Source organism: Lampris incognitus, chromosome 12, assembly GCF_029633865.1.
Source record: "Lampris incognitus isolate fLamInc1 chromosome 12, fLamInc1.hap2, whole genome shotgun sequence".
NCBI lineage: Eukaryota > Metazoa > Chordata > Actinopteri > Lampriformes > Lampridae > Lampris > Lampris incognitus.
In genome coordinates this window covers 32,347,537-32,359,829 of record NC_079222.1, presented here as the reverse complement: position 1 = coordinate 32,359,829, position 12,293 = coordinate 32,347,537, and the positions used below count along the sequence as shown (strand labels likewise).

The following is a 12,293-nucleotide window of genomic DNA, read 5'->3' as shown; positions in this document are numbered from 1 at the left end:
TGGCTAACACTGGTGTCTTTGCAAGCCTGGGTGATTGCTCGTCGCAAGAGGAAGCCCAGATAGCAAAATTGCTGTGGCCCGGACCCGTCCCACACTGACACTTTCATCCGGCCCACATACCACGTGGAATGATGGCTCTTGGGCGGTCAGCTTCTGTTTGCCAGATCTGGGCCAGAACCAAGCCATAGCAACGTCCCACATAGTTGCCAAAGGTGGCCCATATTTGTGTTGTGATATTTGGGCCATATTCACCATTTACCACACGGGCCACTTCAGGGTCACATCCAGATTACATGTTGCCCAGGGCACCGCATCTTTGCCAGAAAAGGCCCACATGTGATTTGGCCTATTTGCTATGTGGGCCACTTCAGGCTCACATCCATTTTGTCAGGGCCAGAAGAAGGCCACCAGTGCTGCCTCACTGCCTGAAGTGGCTACCTGGGACACAACAGATGTTAGGGGGAAGGAATTACAAATAACCATCAGGCTTTGCTGCTGACTGTCAATCTTGGGAGCTAAAATATTACATGGCTGTTTCAGAGCAAATTTGTATGTACGGACGATTGATGAATGAGGCCGTGTTTCCAAATAACATCACCAAGTGGAAGCATATAATGTTAAACAACAGGGGCCCAAGAATAGGGGGACATTTCATTTGCACAACAGTTATAATTACCAGAGGAAATATAGGACTCACAACCTAGAAGGTAAAAACTAAAAATGTGCTTGAAAGGGCAACCCACTTCTCAAGCCTCATTGTGTGTCAGGATATTGTGAGAAAAACTGCTGTCTGTGCTGCTGATGGCACGAAAACCAGAATGAACACTTGTGAATAGTGATGCAGTCAGTTACTAAGAAAGGAAAGACTTGAGACTGACCAATAATGGCAACGTTTTGACATTTCCTCTTAAGCACAGGTTTGATAGCTGAGAAAAGGCTGCAAGAAAGTAGGATTATTTTCACGAGCCCATCAGACAGCAGGGAGAGGGGAAAGGCGGAGGGCCTAAAATGTGGTACAGCCTTGTGGAGCAGACTAGAGTTAGTGTTTAACATGATAAGATTTAACGTGTGTGTGTGTGTGTGTGAACGTCATGTTAAAGCACTTTGAGTGGCTGCTGCAGCTAGAAAAGCGCTGTATAAAATGCAGCTTAAGTGAGTGAGTGATGGCCTGGCGGCCTGTCCAGGGTGTCTCCTCCCCGCCCTGTCGCCCAGTGGCTGCTGGGATAGGCTCCAGCATCCCCCCCCCCCACCCTGAGAGCATTATAAGAGGTTGGGATAACTTAGTGGAACTTCAGCATAAACGTGAAATGTTGCACCAGTTTGTGGACATACTTACAGCTCATGATAATCGCAAAGTGTCTTTTGGATATCAGGATTTGGTAATCTGGACTAAAACGAACAAGCTAATGTAAAATCGCTAGAAAGTTAATACAGGAGGTGTTGCTGAAGGTCTGCTCTCTTCGGTTGTTCGCTTCGGTCTGACTGGACTGTGGTAGAGTTTGGAATATAAAGTGTTCCGAGGCCGATTTTGATTGACAGTTGCCATCGGATACATTCCATCGTGATATCGCACAGTTCCAAGCCACCGGTCCTTTTAGTAAACACTCCACATGTAGTAGCCAGTTTTAAGCAGATAAACAAAATACAGCAATAAATAATCATGATATATTTTGAAATATATTATACTGATGAATTATAATCTATCAATGTATTATTCAATTGTAATTATAATACTGTTAAATCTGGTTGATGTACTTATACTATTATACTAATGCTTTAATACTCATTTACTGTACCACTAATATACCAATACATAACGTCATTAAATGAAACCCTCAATGGTAGGGGAAGTGCTCAACAAACCAGGAGCAAAATAATCTGGTGCTTCAAGTGATTAGACAGTACAAGCCTGTTTCATGCTATATGCAACCATCAGCTGTCAATACAGCTAAACGGCAAAGTACATAACATATATACACACAACTGTCTCGCCGTGCACATCACGTGCACACTAAAACCATAACACCAGTATTTTGTGTCAAAACAAAACTGTGTAGCCTATGGAATTAGGTACCACACAGGACACAGTTGTGTCTTTGGGGGCTGTTTTATTTCCGGCAGCTTCCAAGGCTAAAACATGCAGTAGAAAGTACAAAATACGGCAGTGGGCTTACAACCGTACCCTTAAGCAGTGTTGGGCAAGTTAGTGAAAATTAGTAAGTAGTTCCAGTTACTAATTACTGCTCTCAAAAAGTAACTAAGTAACTGAGTTACTTCATTATAAAAGTAATTAGCTACTAGGGAAAGTAACTTTTACGTTGCTTCTTTTTTTTGATGCTTCAGTATACTCTAATTAATGTACACATTGTTTTAGTGTTGCTGTGGCACAGTGTGAGACAAGACAACGCTCAGTTTTCATCTTATTGTGGCCATTATCACTAGAAGGAAAAGTAAGCCGTGGGACAATAAAACACAATAGATAGGTTTTGAAACTTTTGATACTTTTGACACATTTATTGTAGCCTCAAATCAAACATTAGTGCAGTCTTTCAGCAACGTGTAACTAAATAACTGCACTCTTTTAGCAGTGTAAAATTAATTAACTACACTAGTTTGGCAGTGTACAAAACAAATTAAATAACAACTACACTCTTCGCAGTGTAAAATTAAATGACAACTACACTCTTTGGCAGTTTAAAACTTAAATACAAAATATACCGTTTCTCAGACATTTGACAGCAACTTCTCGTCACAAATGATAGGCCTGATGAATTAAAAGTTATTTACAAATAAGAAACAAAGGTACCATCACTGAAGATGTGTCCTAGACAAGTGCACCACTAGATGTATGTAACTATCATACTATAACAAAAACATAAACACGCTGTGGTTTACCCTCCTTCGTAACATGAACAGAAAGAAATTCAAATCACCTGAACTCCATTCATCAGCTGGAGATTCAATAATGTTGGACAAACTTATTTTCAGTATTTTGACATCTGGCCATTTAGCTGAGGAAGCCAATAATGGTGGATAAACTTAATGGTGGAGGATACGTTTAAGAAATGCGTTCAGCCTCATAAGGAAAACCTGCACAGATAGCTTGAGATGCGTGTGTGTGTGTGTGTGTGTGTGTGTGTGTGTGTGTGTGTGTGTGTGTGTGTGTGTGTGTGTTTCTCTGGCTCTTTTTTTGGTCTCTTTAGTCTTTAGTCCAGCAGGGCCAATGTTCATTTTCTCCCTCTCTCGCTCTCCAAATATCCATCACATCAGTATTTTTCCCCACAAAAAGACAACTCTGTGGATTGCAGCAGGAAGTTTTCCAAGATCCTCAACATCCTAGCCCTCAAACCAGAGATTGTACCGCAACAGGAGAACCTTCCCCAAACTTCTGATCTGATAGCCTGCTCCTCTTTGGAAAGGGGATCCGGTTTCCCGGGCGAAAGAGTCTTTCTGCTGGGGCACTGGAGGGACGGGCTGCAGTATGTATAAGAGATATTATGAGATATGATGGATCATGGATATGAGATATCATGGACTATACCAATACATAGGTATAATACATAAGCATAATAGCATAGTATAGTATAGTATAGTATAGTACAGTACAGTACAGTACAGTACAGTACAGTATGGTATGGTGTAATATAGTACAGTATAGTATGAAAGCATATTAGTAATATGCATATTATGCTAATATACTTTATATCATACTGCACCATTAATTATATTATTTTACTAACAATGGGTAAAAATATTTTTAAAACATCAAGAAGGAGTAACAGTTTGTCTTGTTAGCTGTTCTTTGTTATTTAGCAGCCAGGAGCGATGCTGTGTGCAGCGTAATGGTGTTACACTCTGCAAACAAACCAGTTGCTCCAGCGAAGTGAAATGAAGATCCAAATAAAAGTTTTAGCATTCAATGTAAATTCAGGAGGAAATCAAGGAAGAAGAAACCAGTTTATTTTTGTCATTGTACAGGTTACAACGAAATTTATTCTCTGCATTCAACCCATGCTATTGTATAGGAGCAGTGGGCAGCTGCAGCACCCGGGGACCAACTCCAGTTCTGCTTTCCATTGCCTTGCTCAGGGGCACAGACAGGAGTATTAACCCTAACATGCATGTCTTTTTGATGGTGGGAGGAAACCAGAGCACCGGGAGGAAACCCACGCAGACACAGGGAGAACATGCAAACTCCACACAGAAAGGACTTGGGACGGCCTAGGATTCGAACCCAGGACCTTCTTGCTGTGAGGAAACAGTGCTAACCACTGGGCCACCCAACACCAGACATGAGTCTTGACTGGGCTTTATAGAATGAAGAGAAGAACAGCCAACATTAATGTAGAACTCCTGTCAAAAAATAAAACAAAAAAGTCCTTCAATGCAAATTACTATTGATTGCATTGACTTCTTCTCTGGTGTTTATTTCAGCATACAACCCCATGGGGACAGAAGAGCACTTCGGCTTTTTTAAATAATATACTCTGGCTTTGTCCTCTGTGATGGCAAGGTTACTTTTGAAATGTAAGAGGTTACAGATTACTAGCTACCCTGTTAAAAATATAATAAGTAATACAACTATTTTAATTACTTCTTCAAAGTAATATAACATAACTTTTGATTACTTTTTGATTACTATTCTAACAAATGTTTTAAACGGGGCAATAAAAAGTCCTAGAAACGTAAATGTAAACCCGGCAGTGTAACCTCGCAACAGTACTCAGCACTGACTACTGTCAAACTTTTAATAAAAGTACTTCAGTATAACTTGAATTAAGACTGGAATGTTTTGATTTTAAAGCACAACCACCAAAACAAATAGGCTTTTATGCCTATATGTATAATGAATATTTTCTTATACATTGCAACCTACCAGCAAACCAGGAAGAAAGTTTTCATATTCACATTCATGGCCTTTCCAATCATTGTCCAGAGAGACACAGTGCTCAGTATTATGGCTGCTAATGGATGAGACTGTCCTCCGCCAAAAAACGACCCCATAGGTCATTTGTACAAGCAGCTTATTACGACCTATTGACCCCGTTTACACTCGGTTTTACAATGTGTTTTTTTTTTTGCCATCGGATCACAAGTGGACAGCACTAAACCCAAGCGTTAAACGACCACCAAAATGTTTTGTGAACCGGTCGCGCAAACCACTTGCTGAGGTGGTCCGGGACGCATTTGACCACATATCTTTTGTAGTGTAAATGCTCATGCGTCCTGACGCGTCCCCGACAAGACATAGACAGTAACGAAATCTTCTTCTTCTGCTTCGGCGTAATGAATCTGATCACAAGTGGTCAGCAGGAAGCATTTAGAGACACATGGTAGACACAGGTATAAACAGCGATGTGTCTCACTGTCCACCTGTGATCCGATCGCCCCAAACGCATTTTAAAACCAAGTGTAAACAGGGTCATAGTTACGTTTTAAGCTGCTTCCTCACGGTCCTCATAATTATAATACGTTACTTTCCCTGTAACAGTAAGCAAGCTCCTTCCATAAGCTATCATGTGAACGAATATTGATAAAAGCAAAGTTTAAAGTGACATAGCAGTTATAATGTCCATGCTAGCTAACTCTCTAACTTTTGGCTGATGTTAAGTTAGCTCTTATAACGGTATTCATAGGTAAACATACTGCCAATAGCAATCTTAGTTACTATACTAGACGGTGAAACAACACAAAAACGCACTGACTACATATTCTGTTGTTCTCACATTGCTTTATAAACCCACAATGCACAGAGGCGAAAAGTGTCTGTGGCATATATCCTGCCGCTGGCAGGGGTGCTAATTTAGGAAACTCTCCTGTGGGTCGTGTTAGAGGACAAACGACCTATGTGGTCATATGGGTTGGAGGACTTGTTGATTATGTTTCCAGTCACGATTGTTTCCCTTTAACGTCACTGGACTGGAACGGAGGAAGATTAAAATTGTGTTAATTATTTTGGCTATTTGAATTTCATCATCTTACACAAAGTTTATCCAAGGGCAGGTTGCAGAACAAACAGTGTGAGCAGCTGGTTTCTATTGACCAGTCGTCAACCTCTTCTGCTTCACAGTCTGAGAACACATACACGTTTGTATACCATTAGTTATGTTCCCAACTCTGGTGAGATAAGTATCATGCTGCTGCTTAATGTCATGCATATAATGATAGTGAGCATGAACATTTAGATATCCAAATTTCCATCTCAACATATCACAATCGTGGAAAGATGGGATGGTACTGGAGCTCGATGTGTTAACAGGGAAGCAAAACAGCATGCCAGTTCACATGCCTTGTCCAGACGGCCTAACTCAGACACGGAAATTGAAAGCAGTTGTGCATATAAGCCGCTTCCAGTTCTAGACCTACTGGTGAGAACTTAGATAACACCGCAACAGTTCCAGATACCTTCCCCTCACTCTGAATTGATCTGGATGTGTTACGGACACAACAGCAAGCAGGATGACTCCCTCCAGACTGCAATCGCCTGGAAAAAGGAACACAAACCGTCCACATAGCGGTACGTTGAAGCGGTCATCTACAACAGTGAGGAAACTCTGGCCTGAATTCCCCAGACTTCTCATTCAAGATGGCGTACTCTGCAGAAAATTCAAAGCATCGCCGCACGCAGCACCTGTCACTCAAGTGGTGCTCCCTGAGGGCCTTAAGGATGGATGGATTATGGATGGCTTCACATTGAGGGGGGAAACTCACCTCAACCAACACCAATGTGTAGCACCCACCTCAAGAATTAATGTCCATCTACAACTGATCTTTTCTGCCTCCAGGGCTTAGCATTAGATTTTATTGCTGGGTCAAACCTGAAATGCTCCTTTGATTAAGGAGATGATGCCAAAGGAGCAAATGACAACGTTAAAGCACATGATCTAGAGTATTAGCACCACTGTGCTAATACTCTAGATCATGGGCCATAGAGGGCCAAGAGCATGCAGGCTTATACCAATCACAACACCATGTGATTTCACTAACTAGCAACACCTCCGACCAGAAAGGCAGGGGTAATTTCTAAAAAAACCGTTGGTATAATGTAGGGTTGAAATGATAACCTGCATACACATGACCCTCGATTGTGCATGATTGAGCACCACTAGTACCGTGAAGAAGCCCATCTATTACTCAGTAAACATTGATAGACAACCTTCATTAGCCTGCCTGTGTTTTTAATTTTATCAGCAAGTCCCATATCTCAGCTCAAACCACTATTTTCCTGTTTTTTTTTTAATTTTATATATACTGTTTACAAATCAGGCAGACACACATTATTATGATACTGGATCGGGTGGATTTATTAACCCAGTGACATAATCCCAATAATGTCTTCTCATATGCAGAATTACAGCACACTATCATAATACACACAGCATATTAAACTCTGGCCAAGTACCACACATTTGTTGTAAGCACATAGACAAAAGAGGGGTCAGATGAAGGTTGCAGAGTGGTCGGCACCCCTGACATGAGGTGTTTATTTGGTTCTTTGCTGAGAGCCCAGTACCAAACATAGACATGCTGTGCTGCAATCCCTTATCTTACAGATAGGCTCAGTTTTCAAACAAAAGGCTTTCATGGAGAAGTTATGGAAAAGACTGCAAATAGTAGCATGATAGCAACATCTAGAACATGACAACTCTTTGATAAAAAAAATGTCTTCAAGGCAGAGGAAGCAATTGTGGCGATGAAACATGGCGCTGACGTGCTTCAGTTAAAGATAAAACTGAATCAGGAATCACGGACTCTTTATTTGTTGTTTCACGTAATGTACTTGCGCACATGAAATGAAACAAGATATTGTTTCCCCCAGCCCACAACAGTGCAACACAAAGACAAAAACACATATCTAAAATCTACAAGACTATATCCAAACTTGAACACATATATCTAAACGAAGAACACATATGCAAACTAAGCAACAAAAAATCCCAGTCCAAGAGAACAAACGCCAGCCAGGATGACTGTCGGACTAGGGTTGCCAACCGTTCCTTAAAATAAGAAATTGTTCCTTATTATATATAAATATATATATATATATATATATATATATATATATATATATATATATATATATATATTTCCCTTCTACTGCCCCCCTAGTGGGCAGCAGGCTAACTACAAGATATATATATATATATATGTGTGTGTGTGTGTGTGTGTGTGTGTGTGTGTATATATATATATATATATATATGTGTGTGTGTGTGTGTGTGTGTGTGTGTGTGTGTGTGTGTGTATAGTGTAAGGCACATTATATTAGTTATTCCCACGCCGCCCCGTCCATCCAACCCCCGTCCCTGTCCCCTGTTCTTTATTTCCATTTCAAGGAGTTGGCAACCCTAGTCGGAACTGTTGGGTACAGCTCCAGGCAGGGCAGTGGTCCTTGGGCCACCGGACGCATCAGACCAAGCTCCCTCAGCCGATCCAACGCCAGCTCCCCCAGCCAGACACCCTCAACACAGCCCCCTGCACTCCACACGACAACACTGAAAACACAGTCAACGCTAGGCGAGGCAGCCACCAGACCGCCCTTGGTGTTATTGGAACTGCCGGTCTGCATGGGCTAGCAGTTAGCTTAGCCTGCCCCACTTCCGCGTCCTGTCAGGCCGCCCTCGGTGTTTCCTCTTCGGGTGCAGCTCCGGACAGGGCCGTGGTAATTGTCTTTTGCGCTAAGGAAGAACGACTAGACGTCAGCACTCAGCTACAGTCAGTAATGTTAAAAACCCCAAACCAAGCCAGGAATCTTGGTGTCGACATTGATTCAGACCTGCATTTAGATAGCCATATTAAGACAATTACAAAGTCTGCCTAGTATCACCTGAAGAATATATCTGAATTACTGGATATGTGTCTCAGCAGGATTTGTAAAAACTTTTCCATGCATTTATCTTCAGTCGACTAGACTACTGTAATGGTGTCTTTACAGGTTTTTCTAAACAATCAGTCAAACAGCTGCAGCTGATTCAGAACACTGCAGCTGGAGTCCTTACTAAGACCAGAAGAGTGGATCACATCACTCCAGTCCGGCTCCCTGTCCATCAAAGAATTTATTTTAAATCTCTGCTCTTGCTTTATAAAGCACTGATTGGTTAAGGGCCAAAATACATATCTGATCCTCTGCTAGACCATGAACCATCCAGACCTCTCAGATGGTCTGGGACAGGCCTGCTTTCTGTCCCCAGAGTCAAAACGAAACATGGAGAGGCAGCTTTCAGTTTCTATGCACCACATATCTGGAACAAACTCCCCAAAAAACGCCGGTCTGCTGCAGCTCTCATTTCTTTTAAATCTAGGCTGAGGACTTTCCTCTTTGCCGCTGCCTTTTATTAAATAAAGCTTGAAGCTTTAGATTTTCATCTTGCACCGCACTTTAACTTTTACTCCCTTTTTATTGGTTTTTGAGTTTTTTTTTTAATTTGTTGCCTTATCTCTTGATGCCTTTTTTGTGTGTGTGGAGCATTTTGAGATCCCTTGTTGTGGAGAGGTACTGTCTTGATAAATTTGCCTTGGCCTGCCTTGCCTTGCTCAGGGGCCCGGACGGGAGTGTTGACCCTAACATTCTTGTCTTTTGATGTCTTCTTAGCTACTAGGCAACGAATAGCTGGAATACACTTCCAGAAGACTTGAGACTTGCTCCAAAACAGACTTCTTTTAAATCCATATCAAAAACAGTTTTGTCCACCATTGGTCTCTGCTAAACTGCAAACCTTCACTTGAACTTTTGCAAAGTTGTACACCTTGCATGACATTTTGATTTTATTCTCTGATTTAAATATCTTGATGAATTAGTTGTTAAACAATTTGTTATTGCATAATGTAAGCACATTGAGTCTTTCTTTGTGTATAAAATGTGCTGTATAAATAAATTTGTCTCGCCTTCCCTTAGTGACTGCAGCTAGCAGGAGCAGCTACAGGTCAGCCAACAAGTGGAGACGGATGAGGTTGGCTTGGCGGAACAAGCTGCATCTGATTCTCATTGTAACAGTAGACACAAGTCTACTGTTGCAATAAGCAATCTTGATTATTTTGTTAGTTTAACTGTGAACCTAAAAAGGATGTGTGTGTTTATTTATAATGACTATTTTTAGTAAAGGGTTGTCTCGTTGAAATCGTCCCATCCACTGCTTTTCTTTGTTTATGTTCGTGTGTGTGTGTGTGTGTGTGTGTGTGTGATTGCAGATTTACTAAAATTGTGCACCATTCATCCCCAAATGAAACAGCATGGGAAAACTGCTCCGGGCAACGGGATGCTTTGCCATTTGTTAGAGGATCCTTTTACGGGGGGTGGGGGGGGGTACCCTGCAAACCCTGCAAGGTAGTTTCTTTAGGCCCACTCCATTATCATTTGAAAAATTAGTGATGGATTTAGTTTTTACACGAAAAATCAGTTGATAAGTTCTCTTTGACAGAGCAGTATGAAGTCCAAATAAACAGGAGTTAGTTTTCCACACTGTCCCTGTGGACACTGGGTTCTTTACTGGGATCCATTCAAAGTGACATATGTTGTTGCATGGTAAGAAAATAATTCACAGCTGGTAAAAGTGTTCCTCTAATGGTTAGTAAGTTGTGCAAGTTTTTGATGTGAATCAAACAAGCACAGCAAGGGACGTCCGGGTGGCGTGGTGGTCTATTCCGTTGCCTACCAACACGGGGATTGGCGGTTCGAATACCTGTGTTGGTCGGGCGTCCTTACAGACACAATTGGAAAGCCGGATATGGATATGGGTATGTGTCCTGGTCACTGCAATAGTGCCTCCTCTGGTCGGTCGGAGCGCCTGTTCGGGAGGGGGAACAGGGGGGAATAGCGCGATCCTCCCACACGCTACATCCCCCTGGCGAAACTCCTCACTGCCAGCGCCTCTTAACTTCTGGAGTGATTCTGAATTGCTGGTTCATCTAGAATAGAGTAAGTATCATCTTTCTTGCTTAACAAGTTGCTATTAGTCTTATTCCAGCTGCTTGAGTATTAGTCATTTTGTCTATACATCTGCTGCTGGTTCCTAGTGGTATCTTATTCTAGCTGTAGCTGTCTTATTCTATTTACTTACTTATCTTATTTACTTATTCTAACTGTAGCTGTTCTTCACCTAGTGTGTCCTTAAATAGTTCTTGTCGCCTACCTGTTTTGACTTAGTTATCCTTTTAGCTTATACATACATTCCTTGGTAACTTGCTGTTTGCAGTTTCAATAGTATTGTGTGAGGTTTGATAAAGTTTGACATAAGTGTCCAGTTTCTGGGCAATAAGCCTATTTTCAGTGTACCTCTTGGTCAACTGGGTGTTAAGTGGCCAGGGTGTGGCCTGCACTCATGGCAGACAATTAGCAATCAGTGTTCTTTAAATCACTGCTGCTACTTGGAAGCGTCGAACGAAGGCTAGAGTGAACAAAGGCAAGTGCAACTTTTTCAAGCCAAGACTTCGTCAAGCACGGACCTTTCTTTTTAGATCCGGTTAGTCATCTGTATTTTGTGTATCTAGTATAGACTATGTGTTTCCTTCGCATTCCCGTCCTTTCCTCTTCCCGGGGCTGGCATCGACATTAGGTCACTCCTAAGCGCTGTCACCCTACCAATCTCATGTATCCCACTCTGTCCACTCACGTTGAGCAAGTGGTGACGAGAGGGCTCTGGAATTGCCAGTCTGCAGTGACAGAATCGCTGCACTCTGCGAGAGCAAACTCTCTCTCCTCTGTTTTGATACTCCTGGACCTGTCAGTTGCGTTCGACACAGTGAACCACCAGATCCTTCTCTCTACCCTCGAGGGGCTGGGTGTCACAGGCTCTGCACTCTCAATGTTTGCAACCTACCTGACGGGTCACTCCTACCAGGTGACATGGAGGGGATCTGTGTCGGAGCCTCGCAGACTGACTACAGGCGTTCCACAGGGTTCGGTTCAGGGTCCTCTCCTTTTCTCCCTGTACACGACATCCCTGGGTTCTGTTATTCACTCGCATGACTTCTCTTACCATTGTTATGCCGATGACACCCAGCTGATCTTGTCCTTTCCTCCCTCTGACACACAAGTAGAGACACGCATTGCTGCGTGCTTGACTGACATATCGGAGTGGATGGCGACACACCACCTGAAGCTCAATCTGGGAAAGACAGAGCTGATGTTCCTCCCAGGGAAAGGTTGCTCGCACCAAGACCTGGCCATCACCATTGAAAACACCGTGGTGACGCCAACTCGGACTGTGAGGAATCTGGGTGTGATCCTGGACGACCAACTGTTGTTTGCTGAAAACGTTGCATCGGTTGCTCGCTCCTGCAGATTTCTCCTCTAT

General features: G+C 42.4%; 1 protein-coding gene across 1 annotated transcript in view; it reads right to left on the bottom strand.

Annotated features, from left to right (window-relative positions):
* LOC130121618 (serine/threonine-protein kinase pim-2-like) overlaps positions 1-201 on the bottom strand; it is a 3,623-nt gene extending 3,422 nt beyond the window's left edge. The window contains exon 1 of the mRNA XM_056290460.1: positions 121-201. Within this exon, the coding sequence (XP_056146435.1) occupies positions 121-201 (81 nt within the window). The remainder of the gene's footprint in view (positions 1-120) is intronic.
* Between the last annotated feature and the right edge of the window lie 12,092 nt (positions 202-12,293).